This window comes from Gigantopelta aegis, chromosome 12 (assembly GCF_016097555.1).
Source record: "Gigantopelta aegis isolate Gae_Host chromosome 12, Gae_host_genome, whole genome shotgun sequence".
In the NCBI taxonomy this organism is placed as follows: Eukaryota; Metazoa; Mollusca; class Gastropoda; order Neomphalida; family Peltospiridae; genus Gigantopelta; species Gigantopelta aegis.
The window spans coordinates 16,829,007-16,851,246 of record NC_054710.1 but is presented as its reverse complement, the minus strand read 5'-3'; the positions used below and the strand labels follow the sequence as shown (position 1 = coordinate 16,851,246).

General features: G+C 41.2%; 1 protein-coding gene across 5 annotated transcripts in view; it reads right to left on the bottom strand.

Moving 5' to 3' along the window:
* Positions 1–22,240, bottom strand: part of LOC121386299 (pleckstrin homology-like domain family B member 1) — a 190,635-nt gene that overhangs the window by 122,092 nt on the left and 46,303 nt on the right. For 4 of the 5 annotated variants that reach the window (XR_005959629.1, XM_041517148.1, XM_041517151.1 and 1 more), the window contains exon 5: positions 19,740–19,862. Coding sequence is in view for 3 of the 5 variants with exons in the window: in XM_041517148.1 (XP_041373082.1) it covers positions 19,740–19,862 (123 nt within the window). In the remaining 2 variants the exon portion in view is untranslated. Of the gene's footprint in view, positions 1–19; positions 479–19,739; positions 19,863–22,240 lie in introns of those variants that run through there. The other variant, XM_041517152.1, reaches the window with a different exon arrangement.

Here is a 22,240-nt window from a genome sequence, read left to right as displayed (position 1 = left end):
AATGCCAAGAAAAACTTACACAAATCAAAGTTTTGCCATGTGTGACGGATCGAGAAGAAACATTCCTTCACAGATGGGTAAATAATGTGACAGTGGTTTGTTTCAGTCACAGCTGAGCGAGGAGGACCATAAGCGACGACGGCTATGTACGTACAGTATATACGCCGTCCAGTCGACTGGTACCGTGTGGCCGTGCTCCACTGACCTACAACCAGTCTAGTGCTCCTCGTAACAGGTAAATGTCAACAAGATGGGCAGGTAAAAACCGTCTCCGTCTCACAGTGTGTGTGTTTAAGTGTGTAAGTCTCTCATCTCACAGTGTGTGCTTAAGCCTCAAGTATCCACGTCCACCCAAACCGAATGTCACACCTCGCAAAACAGGTCACGCATTGGCGAACAGTACGGTCACGCTTCACCTGCCCGCTCACCTCACACCTGAGTTAACGAGCAGCCAGACCAGGCTGCCCGGGTGGCCCGATTGGTGGGGGGCGAGGTGTGTGTGTGTGTGTGGGGGGGGGGGGGGGGGGAGTAGACAGGTGTGATGATACAAGTGATTATCTCGTCATTATCCGTGAGTAAACGTGCATACCGTCACAGCGGGACAATGCCGTGACAATGCCAATTCACGGGGCTACTGTCACCTGTTGAATGATGGGCGCTGATTTCAATGAAACCATTCCTCGCTTCATAAAATGTTTTGACAGTTTCATTTAGTTCGATGGTGTGTATTGTATGTGTAACGAGGTGTTGGGAGGAATGTATGAGGGTGAGGTTTAATTGGGGTGTATGTTAGGTAAGGAGGGATGGGGAGGAATGTAAGAGGGTGAGGTTTAATTGGGGTGTATGTTAGGTGTGTAAGGAGGGGTTGGGAGTAATGTAAGGGGGTGAGGTTTAATTAGGGTGTATGTTAGGTGTGTAAGGAGGGATGAGGAAGCATGTAGGGGGGGGGGGGTGAGGTTTAATTGGACTGTATATTATATGTGCATACAGGCATTGGATTTGGAAATTTTGCAGATTTTGTTTTAGGATTTTGCCAGCATGGGGGTAGCGAGAGGGAGGAATGGGGGAAAAGAGAGGGATGAATGGGGGTAGCAAAAGGGAGGAATGGGGGTAGCGAGAGGCAGCAATGGGGGTAGCGAGAGGGAGCAACTGGGGGTAGTGAGAGGGAGGAATTGGGGTAGCAAGAGGAAGGAATGGGGTAGTGATAGGAAGGAATGGGGGTAACGAGAGAGAGGAATGGGGGTAGTAAAATGGAGGAATGGGATAGCGAGAGGGAGGAATGGGGGTAGCGAGAGGGAGGAATGGGGTAACGAGAGGGAGGAATGGTGGTAGTAAAAGGGAGGAATGGGGGTAGTGAGAGGGAGGAATGGGGGTAGTAATAGGGAGGAATAGGGGTAGTGAGAGGGAGGATTTGGGATAGTGGCAGGGAGCAATGGGGGTAGCGAGAGAGGAATGGCAGTAGTAAAGGGGAGGAATGGGGTAGAGAGAGTGAGGAATGGGGGTAGAGAGAGGGAGGAATGGAAAGGGTGGGGCCGTGATTTTTGGGGAAGGAATTTAAGGGGGTGTAATTTCAATTGGGTGTATATTATGTCTATGTAAGATGGGGATGGTTATGAATGTAAGGGTGTGTGGTTTAACTGATGCATGAGGGATGAGACAAAACATAATAGGGTGATGTTTGGGTAAGGGCAGTATGAGTGAAGGAATGCATGAGGGTAGGTTCAAGTGGTTTTACGCGTAATGCGGAGAACCTACAAACATATTTTTGTCGAACAAATTTGTGTTCCTTCAGCAGTAAAATTATGGAATAATCTGTTGTCTGATATTAGAAATTCTTCTTCACTAAAAGTGTTTAAAATACAAATGAACAAACACGACCCTACTGTTCCATCTTATTTCTATGAAGGTGATAGATGGCAACAGATTCTACATAGCCGACTCCGTTTGGGTACCAGTGATTTGAATGGTCACAAATTTGTACGACATGTGACAGATACCCATTCATTGTGGGCATCCAGTAGAAGATGCAAAACATTTTTTTGTGTTTTTGCCCAATATATGCTGCAGCTCGCAATACCCATTTACTGAACTATTATAATCTCAAGTGTCATACTTTGCTATTTGGAGATTCAAATTTAAGTGTCCAAAATAAAATATCTCTATATTTAAATCTGTCAGAATTTTCTTATTAATAGTAAGCGTTTCGAGATCAGTTAACCATTTAACCATTCTAACTGTTTGCTATTTATTCTTTGTTTCATCTACACCTTCCTCTCTTCTATTCCCCCAACTATCCGTGTTATCTTTATTGTAATATTGATCTAGGCATCTTGATGTATAACATGCATATTTGTTAAATGTAGGGAGTGGCCTTAATATAGGCACTTGCCTGTTGGCCAATCCCAAATTTGATCTGCAAATAAATATCGTTTAAACCAAGTGGCTTAAATCATGTGGGGTGTAATATGTGGAGGAGGAATGTACAAGGGTGGGGTGGGGGTGGGGGTGGTGGTGGCGGGGGGTTAATTAGAGTGTGCATTATGTGTGCGTTAGAAGGGGTGGGTACGACTCTATACATGTATTTACATGTATTATCCACACAGTTCAAGATATTCAAGGATATATATAACCAGTATAACACACGTGTGTGATAATGATTTCACGTGCACAACGAATGACGTCATTTTGGGAAGCGACGTCATAACTTAATGTGGCTGATCGAGTGGCTACAAGTGATGTACAGTGAAAGAGAATGGATCCACTGATGGGGATCGATCCTAGACCGGCTGCACATCAAGCGAGTACTTCACCTCGGGGGTGGGACGAAATCCATATTGTGTATGAAGCCAAAAGGATCATCATACTAGAATGTCCAGTCACTGACCCAGTGGCTACAGTGAAAGAGAACAGAACCACTGACGGGGATCGATCCTAGACTGACTGCGCATCAAGCAAGCATTTTACCACTAGGCTACATCCCTCCCCTTGTTGTGTATGAAGCCAAATGCATCACACTAGAATGTCCAGTCATTGACCCAGTGGCTACAAGTGATGTACAGTGAAAGAGAATGGATCCGCTGATGGGGGTCGATCCTAGGCCGACCACACATCAAGCGAGCACTTTACCACTGGGCTACATCCTGCACTCTTATTGTGTATGAAAAAAAAAAAAGGAATGTTTTATTTAACAACGCACTCAACACATTTTATTTACGGTTATATGGCATCAGACATATGGTTAAGGACCACACAGATTTTGAGAGGAAACCTGCTGTTGCCACTTGATGGGCTATTCTTTTCGATTAGCAGCAAGGGATCTTTTATTTGCGCTTCCCACAGGCAGGACAGCACAAACCATGGCCTTTGTTGAACCAGTTATGGATCACTGGTCGGTGCAAGTGGTTTACACCTACCCATTGAGCCTTGCAGAGCACTCACTCAGGGTTTGGAGTCGGTATCTGGATTAAAAATCCCATGCCTTGACTGGGATCCGAACCCAGTACTTGCCAGCCTGTAGACCGATGGCCTGCCAAGACGCCACCGAGGCCGGTCTCTTATTGTGTATGAAGCCAAAAGGATCACACTAGAATGTCCTGTCACTGACTGAGTGCTACAAGTGATGTACAGTGAAAGATAATGGGTGACAGAAAGCCAGGTATCTGAGCTAGGTCAGGGTGACACAGTCTCTCCATGGGAGGCTAGCTGGCTGAAAGTAATTACTGTTAACAATCATCTCTGAACGCCAGACTTCTGTAATGAGTTCATAGGCCTCGGAACCTGCGTCAGTGGAGCAGTGGTTAGGCCATCGGACTACAGGCTGGTAGGGACAGGGTTCGCAGCCCAGTACCGGCTCCAACCCAGAGCGAGTTCTTAAGGGCTCAATGGGTAGGTGTAAGGCCACTACACCCTCTTCTCTCTCACTAACAAAAAAAAGGAAGAAAGAAATGTTTTATTTAACGATGCACTCAACACATTTTATTTAGGGTTATATGGCGTCGGACATATGCTTAAGGACCACACAAATACTGAGAAAGGAAACCCACTGTCGCTACTTCATGGACTACTCTTTTTGATTAGCAGCAAGGGATCTTTTATATGCACTTTCCCACAGACAGGACAGCACATACCAGGGCCTTTGATATACCAGTCGTGTACAGTTCTTAAAGTCGCAACGCTAGTTTAAACCCGTGAAAATGGACACTACATGTAAGTTTGGTTAAAATGACTTCTGTGGCTGGAACGAGAAACAGCCCAATGGGTCCACCGATGGGGGATCGATCCTAAACCAACTGCGCATCAGGCGAGCACTTCACCACTGGGCTATGACTCGCCACAACATGTGCATCATACATGTAGTTTGCTCTAGTGGTGTCATTAAACAAAACAAAAATGTACTAGATACTGCCTATATCATTACATGTATTACATGTGTTGACATGTGCGGTACATGTATAAATAAATTGTTGTGCAGTGCTCACTTGTTGTGTGGTCGGTCTGGGATCGATCCCCATCAGTGGGCCCAATGGGTCTATTTCTCGTTTCAGCCAGTGCACCACGACTGGTATATTAAAGGCCATGGTATGTGCTATCCTGTCTGTGGGATGGTGCATATAAAAGATCCCTTGCTACTAATGGAAAAAATGTAGCGGGTTTCCTTTCTAAGACTATGTCAAAATGACCATGTTTGACATCCAATAGCCGGTGATTAATAATCAATGTGCTCTAGTGGTGTCGTTAAAGAAAACAAACTTTATACATGTTAGTTATTTATACATGTAATAGATATATGCTGCCTATATGATTATGATAAGTATTACATGTGTTTACATGTGCAGCACATGTATAAAAATAACCTTGCTGTGCAGCAGTTCACTCCTAACTTCTGCAAATTTCATCATCTGATAAGACAGGACTTAGCCTAGTGGTAAAGCGCTCGCTTGATGTGCGGTCAGTCTGGGATCGATCTCCATCAGTGGGCCCATTGAGCTATTTCTCATTTCAGCCAGTGCACCACGACTGGTATATCAAAGGCCGTGGTATGTACTACCCTGTCTGTGGGATGGTGCATATAAAAGATCCCTTGCTACTAATGGAAAAATGTAGCGGGTTTCCTCTCTAATTAAGACTATTAATAATCAATGTGCTCTAGGGTGGGACGATTAGGCTATTTCTCGTGCCAGCCAGTGCACCACAACTGGTATATCAAAGGCTGTGGTATGTGCTATCCTGTCTGTGGGATGGTATATATATATATAAAAGATCCCTTGCTGCTAACCGAAAAAGAGTAGCCCATGAAGTGGCAACAGTAGGTTTCCTCTCTCAATATCTGTGTGGTCCTTAACCATGTGTCTGATGCCATATAACTGTAAATAAAATGTGTTGAGTGTTGTTAAATAAATCACTTCCTTCCTTCCTTCCTTCCTTCCTTCCTTCCTAGTGGTGTCATTAAACAAAATAAACAAGTTGTGTCGTTAAAGAAAACAAACTTTATACATGTAGTTATTTATACATGTAATAGATATATACTGCCTATATGATAAGTATTACATGTGTTGACATGTGCAGCACATGTATAAATAACCATGTGAAGCATTTCATCTCTGCAGACTTCATCATCTGATAGGATAATGTCAGGAGGCTGGGTCACCTCTCATCCCTACAACAGTAGGCTCATTTACACATGCACTGTGCATAGCTGGTGCTCAGCTAAAAATAGTCTGTACATGTATACAGATAGATGCAAGTCAGGTTACTGGAAGGTATATCACAAGACAAGACAAGACAAATGGCTCACATATATTTGCAGCTGTAACCTTCTCCTCTCAGTGCATCAGGATTAGTTTTAAAAATGAAACAAAAATGTAAAATACTTGTAGGTTTGGGTGAAAATATTTAATTGTTATTATAAAAAAAACAAAAACAAAAAACAATTCTTATAAAAAACTTAATTTTATCAACATGGCTTTTTTTTTTGGGGGGGGGAGGGGGGTGTTGTTAGTTTTGGGTTGTTTTGGTGTTGTTTGGTGTGGGTTTTTTTATGAGGTTTTTTTTTTTTTTTTTTTTTTTTTTGGGGGGGGGGGTGTGCATTTGTTATGTGTGTGATTGGGGTCTGGAAGGGTGGGGAGTTGGGGTGGGTGGGTATTTTTAGGCACCATACAATGATAACCAAAAAATAGCACACAAACAAATAAAACTTTGTGTTAAAATAATTTCATACATGTACGTGAACAATAATATTTTATGAGGAAGTTTATTACTTTACGAAAATCCACGAAATTCTGCAGCATGCATAAAACTAAACCAGCAGAGCCCATGGTATATCACTAACGACAGCAAGCAACCCAGAGAGAGAGAGAGAGCTCCGCTAAATGCCATCTGTTTCTTGAACCAACAATTCAGACCATGTTAGGGTAATTAATATAGCAAATACCAGCCTTAATTATAAAGCCGAAACAAATTATCACAGTCGATGGTGCATGAGGTATTAAGCAATCTCAGTAATGCAGTGCTCCCTCTCATGAGGTGGGATTAACAGAAAACACGAGCACAGCAGTCGGAGAATGTGGGGGTGAGAAAGGAAAAGAATATCTGCTTAATGAAGAAGTCTGTTTTGTTTAACAACACCATTAGAGCACATTGATTAATTAATCATCGGCTATTGGATGTCAAACATTTGGTAATTCTGTCACATAGTTATCAGAGGAGGCTCGGTACATTTGTTTTTTTCTAATGCAGCAAGATCTTTTGTATGTACTTTCCCACAGACAGCATAGAACATACCATGACCTTTGGTATACCAGTCATGTTGCACTGGCTGGAACGAGAGATAGTCCAATGGGCCCACCGATGGGGATCGATCCCAAAGCGACCACACATCAAGCGAGCACTTTACCACTGGGACCGGCCTCGGTGGCGTCGTGGTTAGGCCATCAGTCTACAGGCTGGTGGGTACTGGGTTCGGATCCCAGTCGAGGCATGGGATTTTTAATTCAGATACCGACTCCAAACCCTGAGTAAGTGCTCCGCAAGGCTCAATGGGTAGGTGTAAACCACTTGCACCGACCAGTGATCCATAACTGCTTCAACAAAGGTCATAGTTTGTGCTATCCTGCCTGTGGGAAGCGCAAATAAAAGATCCCTTGCTGCTAATCGGAAGAGTAGTCCATGTAGTGGCGACAGCGGGTTTCCTCTCAAAATCTGTGTGGTCCTTAACCATATGTCTGACGCCATATAACCGTAAATAAAATGTGTTGAGTGCGTCATTAAATAAAACATTTCTTTCTTTCTTTCTTTAACACTGGGTTACGTCTTGCCCCCCTGCTTAATAAATTTCAACACATGTATAAGCTGGACACATCCATACTAAGCCAGGTATCTGAGAATTCAAAATTTGCTTACGCCATTTATGGGTTACGCAAAAACAAATTTAGATAACCCATTTCATTTTAACGTAATCCGTCCTGACCATGTAAATTCAATGTGCGAACGAAAAATGGGTTACGCAAACTATACTTACGAGAGCAATGCACGAACGAAACTATCACTCTTGCAATTTTCAGAGGTCTGTAAACTGTGCACCTCCCTAAGCTGTGCACCTCCATACTGAGCTGTACCCCCCTCCCTACTAAGCTCTGTACCTCCCTACTAAGCTGTGCACCTCCCTACTAAGCTCTGCACCTCTCTACTATGCTCTGACCTCCCTACTAAGCTCTGCACCTCTCTACTAAGCTCTGACCTCCCTACTAAGCTCTGCACCTGTCTACTAAGCTATACACCTCCCTATACTAAGCTGTATATAACATACTGAGCTGTGCACCTCCCTACTAAGCTGTAGACCTCTCTACTAAGCTGTACATTATCTGGTTTGGTTATTTTTGGCAGCATTACCACCACAATCATATGAAAACATCCTTTTGATTCTACCTTGTGCAGAGATACATGTACATTCTTTATTGTGTGAATGGCTTTGTCATTCAATGTGATACAGGTACCAAGATATAAACCTTAATGGCACAGACCCTAGATTAAACCCATGGAAACAACACACTAAGTTTGGTTAATCTACATACCCATAACATATCTGAATAAAGAAAGAAAGAAATGTTTTATTTAACGACGCACTCAACACATTTTATTTATGGTTATAAGGTGTCAGACATATGGTTACGGACCACACAGATATTGAGAAAGGAAACCTGCTGTCTTCATGGACTACTCTTTTCGATTAGCAGCAAGGGATCTTTTATATGCACTATCCCACAGACAGGGTAGTACATACCACAGCCTTTGATATACCAGTCTGACTTCTGTGGCTGGAACGAGAAATAGCCCAATGGGCCCACTGAGAGGGATTGATCCCAGACTGGCCATACATCGAGCGAGCGCTTTACCACCCCCGCACATCTGAATAAAGATGCAAAAGAGTGAACCAAGAGTCTGTGACGTTAAAATGGGGAAATCCCCTAAACAAAAATAGACTAGAGCTCTTCAGATGTTTCTAGAAACACAAAAAAGAACAATTTCATGGCATTACAAACACCAGGGACCGGCCTCGGTGGCGTCGTGGCAGGCCATCGGTCTACAGGCTGGTAGGTACTGGGTTCGGATCCCAGTTGAGGCATGGGATTTTTAATCGAGATACCGACTCCAAACCTTGAGTGAGTGCTCCGCAAGGCTCAATGGGTAGGTGTAAACCACTTGCACCGACCAGTGATCCATAACTGGTTCAACAAAGGCCATGGTTTGTGCTATCCTGCCTGTGGGAAGCGCAAATAAAAGATCCCTTGCTGCCTGTCGTAAAAAGAGTAGCCTATGTGGCGACAGCGGGTTTCCTCTAAAAAAAACAGTGTCAGAATGACCAAATGTTTGACGTCCAATAGCCGATGATAAGATAAAAAATCAATGTGCTCTAGCGGCGTCGTTAAATAAAACAAACTTTACTTTACGAACACCAGGATGACCATAAACACTTTGGATGTCTAAACAATAAAATGTAAGTAAGGTCCAATATCAATAATCCGAGAACGCCTTTAATAGTGAAAAAGACTAGGGTTTGTCACTTTAAAACATTGTAGGGGCAGGACGTAGCCCAGTGGTAGAGCGCTCGCTTGATGCGCGGTCCGGTCTGGGATCGATCCCCATCGGTGGGCCCACTGGGTTATTTCTTGTTCAAGCCAGTACTTCACGACTGGTATATCAAATGCCATGGTATGTACTACCCTGTCTGTGGGATGGTGCATATAAAAGATCCCTTGCTGCTAATCGAAAAGAGTAGCCCATGAAGTGGCGACAGCAGGTTTTCTCTCTCAATATCTGTGTGGTCCTTAACCATATGTCTGACGCGATATAACCGTAAATAAAATGTGTTGAGTGCGTTGTTAAATAAAACATTTCCTTCCTTCCTTCAAACAATTGTTAACCACAGCCTATGAGTGTGGCAGACTCTGGGATATAAACCTATAAACAGTAAACCATTGTTAACCCCAGTGACCTAACCACAGCGCTATGACTGTGGCAGGCTCGCCAACATGACTGGGTAATATATATTTATCTGTATCAGCTTCAACTCCACAGTTAGGACTGAAAGTTATGACCTACACAGAACAATGTAGTTAAAACAGTGGGTGGCCATGGCGACGCGACCCCACAGATAACGTTCTAATTATGATGATGCTGTGGCTATATGGTACATGTAGATGTAAACTAAGAGTTAAGTCATCCATTTTTCTCCAGCAGCCTCCTTACTTTCCAGGCCAGGATGTAGCCCAGTAGTAAAGCACCCGCTCGACTCGCAGTCGATCTGGGATCGATCCCCATTGGTGGGTCCATTAGGTTATTTCTTGTTCCAGCCAGTGCACCATGACAGGTATATCAAAGGCCGTGGTATATACTACCCTGTCTGTGTGATGGTACATATAAAGATCCCTTGCTGCTAATCGAAAAGAGTAGCCCATGAAGTGGCGACAGCCGGTTTCCTCTCTTAATATCTGTGTGGTCCTTAACCATATGTCTGACGCCCTATAACCATAAATAAAATGTGTTGAGTGTGTCATTGAATAAAATATTTCCTTCCTTCCTTCCTTCCGTTCCAAGATTATGAACACCTTTCAAGACAGTGATTGTTCTCCCCAGATAAAACATGTAATATATAGAGATTATTATACAAACTTGTGTGTCATACTGATTTTATGAAACAAGTGTCTTTTGTATTGCCTGTTTCGTAAAATCAGTACGACTCATACACAAGTGTAATAGTTTCTTTATTATCCATATTATTATTGTTATTTTCTTTATGAATAACCAGAACCAACTCAAAATGTTTCAGACACAAGTAGAAGGAAACGACGAAAATGACATCATATTTCAAATGCACAGTCTGAGCTAGGACTGGGTAAGTAATGTCATGTTATGATGTCGCTTCCCAAAATTACATCATTACACTTGTTATTACATGTGTGCTTCATATGATTATTATTAACTCGGTTAGTTGAACCATATGGAAGGAAATGTTTTATTTAACGACACACTCAGCACATTTTATTTACGGTTAAATGGCGTCGGACATATGGTTAAAGACCACACATATATTGAGGGAAGAAACCCGCTGTCATCACTTCATGGGCTACTCTTTTCTATTAACAGCAAGGGATCTTTTGTATGCACCATCCCATAGACAGGATAGCACATACCACAGCCTTTGATGTACCAGTCGTGGTGCACTGGCTGGAGTGAGAAATAGCCCAATGGGCCCACTGATGGGGATCGATCCCAAACCGACTGCACATCAAGCGAGCGCTTTACCACTGGGCTACGTCTCACCCATGAACCATATGGATAATATACTGCATTATTAACCACATGACCGGCCTCGGTGGCGTTGTGGTTAGGCCATCGGTCTACAGGCTGGTAGGTACTGGGTTCGGATCCCAGTCGAGGCATGGGATTTTAATCCAGATAACAACTCCAAATCCTGAGTGAGTGCTCCTCACGGCTCAATGGGTAGGTGTGAACCACTTGCACCGGCCAGTGATCCATAACTGGTTCAACAAAGGCCATGGTATGTGCTATCCTGCCTGTGGGAAGCGCAAATAAAAGATCCCTTGCTGCCTGTCGTAAAAGAGTAGCCTATGTGGTGACAGTGGGTTTCCTCTAAAAAAATCTGTGTGGTCATTGGCCATATGTCTGACGCCATATAACCCTAAATAAAATGTGTTGAGTGCGTCGTTAAATAAAACATTTCTTTCTTTCTTTCTATTAACCACATGAGGCAGGATTTAGCTAGGTTGAACATTTGATTGAGATGTGTGCATCGCAGGATCGAATCACCTCAGTGGATCCATTCAACATATTGTGGGGTTTTTTCATTCCAACCAATGCACTACAACTGGTCATAAACTGTGGTATGTGCTTTCCTGTCTGTGGGAAAGTGCATATATATATTAAAGATCCCTTGCTGCATTAGGAAAAATGTAGCGGGTTTCCTGTCTCAGTATCTGTGTGGGCCTTAGCCACATGTCCGACACCATGTATATCACCATAATTAAAATATGTTGAGGTCGTTCCTTCCTTGTAACAACGTGTTTACTTAGGTCGTTATTCATAAAAAATATAATATGGCTAATAAAAAAAGTATTACATTCGTGCAGTGGCATACAGATCAACATTTCAGGAGATGGATGTCACTGGGGGGGGGGGGGGGGGCTTAATCAATAACTACGGGGCGGGACGTGGCCCGGTGGTAAAGCACTTGCTTGATATGTGCAATCGGTCTAGGATCGATTGCCATTGGGCTATTTCTCGTTCCAGCCAGTGCGCCACAACTGGTATATCAAAGGCTGTGGTATGTGCTATCCTGTCTGTGGGATGGTGCATATAAAAGATCCCTTGTTACTAATGAAAAAATGTAGCGGGTTTCCTCTCTAAGATGATATATAAAAAATCACCAAATGTGCTCTAGTGGTGTCACAGTGGCGTAGGAAGGTGCACACTTTTATATTTACAATATTTACACACTTTTACACTATTATAAAGCAAATATAAAGCAAAATATCTCAAAAGTGGGGGGGGGCACATGCCCCTTGTACACACACACACACACACACACACACACACACACACACACACACACACACACCCTGCTTCCTACACCAGTGTGTTGTGAAACAAAACAAACTAACTAACCTATCATGATTCATGTATTGTTCTTGTTAGTGTTACTGCTTGTATAATACAAGAAACATGATACTCTGTTCACAAATCAGTACAACACACAAACTCACATACATGTAATAATCTCTGTTTATTGTAAACCATATTTAATATTGTGACGTGTTTTTTTTCGCGAATGTATACCTTAGCGCATGTTCCCGACGTGTAAATTTCGCGAACGACCATTGACAGCTCAAAAAAAAAAAAGTGGATAAAGACAGCTCACTGTAATTGTTACAAAGTTACTGTCTGTAAATCAATATTCTGTTATCCTACATCAAGCAATTGTGCCTGGTACAGCGTCTTATAGAGGGGATTTGGCCCTACCCACCTCACCTGTATTAGAATCACAACTCACAGCTTCAGTTGTTAACTGTTAACACCCTTTGGTAGATAAAACAATAAACGATTAGTTGCCATCAATTGAAGTTACATAAAACAATTAACGATTAGTCGCCATCAAGGAGAGCTTGTGTATAGGCTGTGCCTGTTGAGTGAATCTTTTTGTGAATTTTATTCTCAATAAAATATTTCAAAACAAAACACTTAAGCACACTTCAAACTGGATGGACGTGAACGACGCGAAATTTATACGCACACATTTTTTTCACGGTTTACAGTACATGGGGGTGAGACATAGCCCAGTGGTAGAGCGTTCGCTCAATATGCTGTCGGTGTGGGATCGATCCCCATCAGTGGGCCCATTGGGCTATTTCTCGTTCCAGCCAGTGCACCACGACTGGTATATCAAATGCCATGGTATGTACTACCCTGTCTGTGGGATGGTGCATATAAAAGATCCCTTGCTGCTAATCAAAAAGAGTAGCTCACAAAGTGGCGACAGTGGGTTTCCTCTCTCAGTATCTGTGTGGTGCTTAACGATATGTCTGATGCGATATAACTGTAAATAAAATGTGTTGAGTGTGTCGTTAACTAAAACATTTCTTTCTTTCTGTTTATGAGATTTATTTTAAGATGTTAACATTAATGGCAACATTAATGGCAACAGGAATTGATCTGGTCTAGTGGAAGCTAAATAAAGAGACTTCAGACAGGAAACGGTTTGCAGATGGTCGACTAACATACTGAAACTATAGTTACACTGGAACTCTTTAATAGAAAAGTGTTCAAACTGATGCCAAAACAAACAGCACATGGTGGAAATGCTACACTACAAGAAAATTGCTTAAATCCATTAAAAAGATGCAGTTTATACAACACACAGACAATGAGGGTGGCAGTGGCGGACCCAGAAAATCCATTGGCGGGGGGGGGGGGGGGGGGGCCAAATGGCATGAGGCAGAATGCCAATGGAACTTTAGGGGGAGGTTTGGAGGGTTGTAAAAAAATAAAAAATAAAAATATATATAATTAAATTATAATTGGTGCAAAATTTAGGGAGGCAGGCCCCTGCCCCTCCCCCCTAGATCTGCCTCTGGGTGGTATAACAAAAAAATACTGAATATAGAGTTAAAAGAAGGGAAAATTTGTTTTGTTTAGAAACAACACTAGAGTACATTGATTTTATTAATCATCGGTTATTGGATGTCAAACATTTGGTAATTCTGACTCGTAGTCATCAGAGGAGCCGGCCTCGGTGGCGTCGTGGCAGGCCATCGGTCTACAGGCTGGTAGGTACTGGGTTCGGATCCCAGTCGAAGCATGGGATTTTTAATCCAGATAACGACTCCAAACCCTGAGTGAGTGCTCTGCAAGGCTCAATGGGTAGGTGTAAACCACTTGCACGACCAGTGATCCATAACTGGTTCAACAAAGGCCATGGTTTGTGCTATTCTGCCTGTGGGAAGCGCAAATAAAAGATCCCTTGCTGCTAATCGGAAGAGTAGCCCATGTAGTGGCGACAGCAGGTTTCCTCTCCAAATCTGTGTGGTCCTTAACCATATGTCTGACACCATATAACCGTAAATAAAATGTGTTGAGTGCATCGTTAAATAAAACATTTCTTTCTTTCTTTCATCCTAATGCAGCAAGGGATCTTTTATGTGTACTTTCCCACAGACAGGAAAGCACATACCACGGCCTTTGACCAGTTGTGGTGCATTGTTTGGAAGAAGAAAAAAACACAATCAGCTGAATGGATCCACCGAGGTGGTTCGATCCTGCGACACAAGATCCTGCGACACAAGCACCTCAGGCGAGCACTCAACCGACTGAGCTAATCCCCATACCTCAAAGTATATGAAATGCAGTGTACAATTTCAAAACATTTCAAATCCATAATCACCTACAGGATACTCGGGTGTCTACTACCAAATCAAATTCCATACACAACAATAGTAACATATGTGGCTAAAACAGCTACTTGCAGCGTATCAATTGACATAAACACCACAGATATAAATACTACCAACCCTCACACTTAAAGGGACATTCCCTAGTTTTTAAATACTAACGCATATTTTTTACTATTAGAGCCGTTTTTGATAAATGAAATCATACTTTACTTAGATTTTATTGTTTAGATTATCCATTTCCGTACATTCGAAGTGTTTTTGGTGATCCTGGTGTTTTTAATATCACAAAATACATTTCTCATATTTTTAAAAACGCACGTGCGTCTGAGAAGTAACAGTTATGGAGTCGAGTTTTAGTCTATTTTTAGAGGGTATTTCACCATTTCAAAGTCATAGACTCATGTTTCACTCAATTGTAACTTTATCCAAATGTGTTACAGGTTTGTAGATTAACTAAACTTAGTGTTAATTTTTACGGGTCAAAACTAGGGTATATCCCTTTAAAGTGAATCAGAAAAAATTGTAGGTCAAGCTGCTCATTTCTGAGATAATGGGTACCCTAGTTCCATACAAAATTTGAGTACTTTTTTTTACAGGTACCCCATACATGTTTCAAGAATAAAAGGCTATTTGACACAGTGGTACTAGGTGAAATAAAATTACACACGTTTTGCCCAGATGAAACTAATTTGTTTTACAACCAACATACTGACATTTATCACCAATCACAGGACTTGTGGTGTTCACTTCTCTATCAAAAGTTGGGTGCACCTCAAACTTTGACCCAGCCAGAAGTTATTTGGTTTAGTACTACCACAAGGGACACTTACACATATGTTCCATTTGGTTTGGTTTTTATTACTTATCCTTAAATTAGTTTTTGGCAGAAAGCCTGTCTATGAAACTGAGGTACTGATTCATCCCCCCCCCCCCCCCCCCACATACACACACACAGTGACTCGCACCCCTAGCATCTGCATGTTGATGTACAATACTTCAAACAATTCTAATAATATTTTTACAGACTTCCATTGACTGGTACAGACTATGTGTGCTGACTGACAATGGAACAGAACTGAACTACAGTCTGTCCCATTCTCCTTCAAAAATGTTGTTTTGTAAATCATTTCAGTTTGGTTTGACGTAAGAAAAAAAGTGAAAGTGTTTTGGAAATATGAAAAAGATCCACTATTTTTGTGTACAATTTAGCAAACAATCAGCTCAGAAATAAATAATTTGTAGTCAATTCCATAGTATGAAGACACGTGAAGAGTTCAGGTGCAAAATGCGATAAAAACCATTTTCTTTCTTTTTTCAGTTAAAGCCATTATTGTATGTCAGTAAGAGCTAATCATAGGCCCGCTGATTTGCCACAAAACACAATTGATCCTGATGAAATTGTATTGGGTAAATCCCATTTTTTAAAATCAAAACGCGATATACGCCAATTAAAAAACCCACTTTTACTGAAATTAAAAATGGATATATCGCGTTTTGCGCCTAAACTCTTCATGTGTTCCTGTGTGATGGATTATAGTCATTCATCCTCATCCCCATCACAGTCCTGCTCCTTGAAACATCATATCAGTGCGCAATAGTTTATGCAATGCCAACAACAGTATTTGTCTGAGATTCCAGTAACAGTTATAAAGGGAATATTTCTCTCCAGGTATTTATTCACCATGTAACAAGACCAAGGCTATCAAGTATTGGCGTTAATATCAAAACAATACAGGTGTGTGTAAAAACAAAACTGAGGGTAGAGACCATATTGGAGTTGATATCAAAAACAATCAAGAGGTTTGTAAAAACAAAACTGTGGGTAGAGACCGTCAGGTGGTGAGAGATGAAAGGTATGCAGACTGGTGGTGGAGATGTTGACCAACGGATCAATGTAATTAATGATGTCTGTGGCCGTCACTGTTGTTTAAACATCCTCACCCACACACACACACATGCTTTGTTTTAATTAGTCCCTCTGTCAACACACAATTACAACATGGTGACAACAGAATCATTGAATAACAAAGTAGAAAATGGAATTAGAGCTGGGTGGTATTAACATTTCAACCCCTGTAATTGCACGTCACATCCCTGAAACATCCACATGCCGATTCCAGTTTCACCCTGTATATAAATACCTGTCACATCCCTGATAAATCTATGTGTTGATTCCAGTTTCACCCTGTATATAAATACCTGTAACATCCCTGATAAATCTATGTGCTGATTCCAGTTTCACCCTGTATATAAATACCTGTCACATCCCTGATAAATCTATGTGCTGATTCCAGTTTCACTCTGTATATAAATACCTGTCACATCCCTGATAAATCTATGTGCTGATTCCAGTTTCACTCTGTATATAAATACCTGTCATATCCCTGATATAGGGCAGAACATATCTCAGTGGTACAGTGCTTGCCTCATGTGCGATCGATCTAGGATCAATTCCAGTCGGTGGGCCCATTGGGCTATTTCTCGTTCCAGCCAGTGCACCACGCTTGGTATATCAAAATCCATAGCATGTGCTATCTTGTCTGTGGGATGGTGCATATAAAAGATCCCTTGCTGCTAATCGGAAAGAGTAGCCCATGAAGTGGTGACAGCAGGTTTCCTCTCTTAATATCTCTGTGGTCCTTAACCGTATGTCTGACGCCATATAACCGTAAATAAAATGTTTTGAGTGCATTGTTAAATAAAACATTTTCTTCGTTCATCCCTGATATATCCATGTGTTGCTAAGACAATAAACGTCCATGACAGGTTAAGAAGCCATATTAGCATGACATACACGTAGGTCTGTGTAACAGTTATGGAAATTAGCTACAACCTGCCACCAAGTCAGTCGCTCATACAGAATACACAGTCTGAGGAAATGTATCCAAACCGAGATACCGTAAATCCTTCAATATACAGCTCATCCTGTACACTGCCAAATTAGCCAAGTGATCATTTTTTTTTTTATAGAAAGTGGCTGCAACATTTAGTCTTTGGCTCATAAAAAAATCTTTAAATTAACAGGCCTCCCAGCCACTTGTACATACTAAGATATAGGAAATATAGGAAATTGCATACCAAAATATAGGAGTTTTATAGGAATTTTGAGGTCAAATATAGGAGTTTTATAGGAAAATGTGAACCGATTATCATGATTATAGGCATTTTACACAGATTTGTAAAGACATTTATATTACTAATGGTATGTTCTTACCTTGCATATGTACACAAGATACCATCTACCACCTCAACAAATATATACCAAGGCTTGCCAGCAGTCCATGCCGATATCCAGGATAATTTGAAAGTTGGTGCATATTCAAAGCATCTTCTTAACTTCTGACAGGCTGGCTGCCTTTCACAGCAAATATAACTCAGTAACATATTTTATTCATCAGCATTTTGGCAAAGCAATTGAGTCAAATATAGGAAATATAGGAAATGAATCTCAATATAGGAGTTTTATAGGATCCTATAAAATATATAGGAAATATAGGAGGCCTGAATTAACCACAGGTGGGTTTTTTAATGTCTAGAGCACATTGATTTATTAATCATTGGCTATTGGATGTCAAACATTTGGTCATTTTGATACATAGTCTTAGAGAGGAAACCTGTTACATTTTTTCCATTACTAGCAAGGGATCTTTTATATATGCACCAACCCACAGACAGGATAGCACATACCACGGCCTTTGATATACTAGCTGGCTACATTATACTGGCTGGGACGAGAAATAGCACAATGGGCCACCGACAGGGGATTGATCCCAGACCAACCATGCATCAAGTGAGTGCCTTACCACTGGGCTAAAAAACACGAGTAGCAAATTCTGTTTATCCTTATAACACTTCTAAAATAACATTTAAATTAAATTTGTAGTAAATCACAGTACTAAAGTCGCCGCCATTGGTAATATGATGTCATCGCGATTAGCACAAATTAGTTTGACGTTACGCATTTTAACTAAATCTTTGAAAACGTTACGATTAGGTACACAGGTCTTGTTGGCTTGTAAGCAAACGACCCATCCACAGCAACACATTACCTAGAGACCTTGCAAATTTGCATACCATTATTAACCAGGTTAATGCACTGAAATGATTACATGGGTTTATGACATGGATATCATGGGTAAGTTATAGGATAAATTCTGATATACAGATACCGGTACTTTTTCAAAAAGAATAACAAAGTCTACACCATCTCATATTGTTTTGTTTAAGTTTTGGGTGGTGTAAAAGAATAAGATCATTATATTGTTGTTCTCTCCATGTTGCGGTAAGCTTTTGATGTCAGACAACGGAAGTGACGAGTAGAACACAGTCATTGTTCCGACAGTTAGTGAACAGTCAAAGTTTGTTTTGTTTAACAACACCACTAGAGCACACTGATTAAAAAATCATTGGTTATTGGATATCAAACATATGGTAATTCTGACATATTGTCTTGAAGGAAACCTGCTACATATTTCCATTAGCAGCATGGGATCTTTTATATGAACTTTCCCACAGACAGGATAGCACATACCACAGCCTTTGACCAGTTGTGGAGTACTGGTTGGAACAAGAGAAAAACAAATCAGTTGAATGGATCCACCGAGGTGGTTCGATCCTGCAATGCAAGCACCTCAAGCAAGTACTCAACCGACTGAGCTAAATCCTGCCACAGAATGAGAAATAGCCCAATGGACCCACCGACGAGGATCGATCCCAGACTGACTGCGCATCAAGCGAGTGCTTTAAAACTGTTAACCTAGAATAGAAGAAACTGGCCTTTATGTAAGGTAGACATCTGCTCGCTTGAGTTGCTTGCGTCGTAGGATCGAAACACCATTTTCTCATTCAAACCAGTGCTCCACAACTGGTCAAAGGCTGTGGTATGTGCTTTTCTGTCTGTATAAAAGATCCCTTGTTGCATTACGAAAAATGAAGCGGGTTTCCGCTAACGTGTCAGAATTAGCAAATATTTGACATCCAACTGATGATGATTAATAAATCAATGTGCTCTAGTGGTTTTGTTAAACAAAAGAAATTAACGTCTATTCAAGGCAGACTTATATTCACAACAAACTAAGACCAGGGCCCCGTTTTACACATCAATCTTAGAGATAAGATCACTTTTAATGTACTTTTAGTGTATTGCTATCTTATTCACTTAAGGTGATCTTAGCGCTAAGATCGGTTTGTAAAATGTGGCCCTGGTCTGTAATCGAAGCAGGTGTCTATTCATGGATATACTAGAATGTTGAGCAGTATACTAGAGAAGAAACCTACCATGTAGGAAATTGAGCGGGACACAGGAGATGCGACAGTTTGGCATGTTGTCCTTCATTTTCTTAGCCTCCTGCGGATGATTGAAGCGAAAATAGTTAGACCGACCCAGGCAGATGGTGGAACCTGCAAGCAGATGTCACAAGATTAAATATCAGAAATAGTTAGACCGACCCAGGCAGATGGTGGAACCTGCAAGCAGACGTCACAAGATTAAATATCAGAAATAGTTAGACCAACCCAGGCAGACGGTGGAACTGCAAGCAGACGTCACAAGATTAAATATCAGAAATAGTTAGACCGACCCAGGCAGACAGTGGAACCTGCAAGCAGACGTCACAAGATTAAATATCAGAAATAGTTAGACCGACCCAGGCAGACAGTGGAACCTGCAAGCAGACGTCACAAGATTAAATATCAGAAATAGTTAGACCGACCCAGGCAGACAGTGGAACCTGCAAGCAGACGTCACAAGATTAAATATCAGAAATAGTCGGACCAACTCAGTAATATAACACAAGAATAAATATCAGAAATAGTTGGACTAGCCCAGGAACATAACATAAGATTAAATATCAGAAAAGTCTTAGTTTATACCAACCCAGGAACATAACACAAGATTAAATATCAGAAATAGTCAGACCAACCCAGGAACATAACACAAGAATAAATATCAGAAATAGTCGGACTAACCCAGGAACATAACACAAGAATAAATATCAGAAATAGTCGGACTAACCCAGGAACATAACACAAGATTAAATATCAGAATAGTCGGACTAACCCAGGAACATAACACAAGATTAAATATCAGAAATAGTCAGACCAACCTAGAACATAATACAAGATTAAATATCAGAAATAGTCGGACTAACCCAGGAACATAACACAAGATTAAATATCAGAATAGTCGGACTAACCCAGGAACATAACACAAGATTAAATATCAGAAATAGTCAGACCAACCCAGAACATAATACAAGATTAAATATCAGAATAGTCGGACTAACCCAGGAACATAACACATGATTAAATATCAGAAAAGTTTTAGTTTACACCAACCCAGGAACATAACACAAGAATAAATGTCAGAAAAGACTAAGTAGACCCAAGCAGATGGGGGGAAAACCTCATACACAAACCAGGTCACAAGATTAAGTTGTAGAATCTTATATTTTAGCAAGTTTAACAAAACAATAACAAAATTAATTAAGAAAAACACACCAGCCATGATGTGGCCACTAATGTATACACTGATATGTCATTTTAAATTAATTTATGATCCCTCCCAACCCCATGTTTGTTACAAGCCTTACAATAATAAATTAAAACTGAGACATTAATAGCAATCCTGACACACCAGTGACAATAAACAAACAAGATAGCTGAAGTATTACAGGCTTCAAGCTGGGAAAGAAATATATTATTTGCTAGTTGAAGAATTTGGGCTAAACTTAAATTTCAGTTTAGTCAAATGGAATAAAGTTAAAAAGTTTAAGTTTGTTTTCTTTAACAACACCACTAGAGCACACTGATTTATTAATCATCGCCTATTTGATGTCATTTTGCATAGTCTTAGAGAGGAAACCTGCTACATTTTCCCAATTAGTAGCAAGGGATCTTTTATATGCACCATCCCACAGACAGGATAACACATACCATGGCCTTTGATATACCAGTTGTGGAGCACTGGCTGGAACGAGAAATAGCCCAATTATGGGCCTACCGATGGGGATCGATCCCAAAACCATCTGCTCATCACAGAAGTGTTTCACCACTGGGCTACATGCAGAAATTAACCTCTATAATCAGGACATTCCTCAAAACAGAGTTTTGATCTTGGTCCCTCGGTTGTCCAATTTAGAGGAATTTCACAGTACAACCAAAATAAACACTAAACAATTTATCTCATTTTTTTAGTCGTTCTGAATGAGAAAATGTTGTTCAAAATCTCTATTTCATTTCATTTCAACTTATTTTCGTGCTTATAATCCAATTAAGGTTCAAGCACGCTGTCCTGGGCACACACACCTCAGCTGTCTGTCGAGAACAATGGGTTAGTTGTTAGATGTTAGTGGTTAATGAGAGAGAGAAGATGGTGTAGCGGTCTTACACCTACCCACCCACTGAGTTGTTTAAACTCGCTCTGGGTGGGAGCCGGTACCGGGCTGCGAACCCTGTACCTACCAGCCTTACGTCTGATGGTTTAACCACGACACCGTAACACGAGTGTAGGAAGGTGCCAAAATATGGAGGGGGGGGGGGGGGGGGGGCACACTTTTACACTATTATAAAGCAAATATAAAGCAAAATATCTGAAAAGTGGGGGGCCCCCTTGCCTCTCTCCCCCTCACCCCCCCCGCTTCCTACACCAGTGGATTATCTCTATTATTGAAAAATATGGACCAAGGGCAGACAACTCAAGACCACTGGCATAGCTAGGATCTTATATTGAGGGGCACCCACATTGCAGGGGGTAGGGGGGTGCACCCACACAATCAATG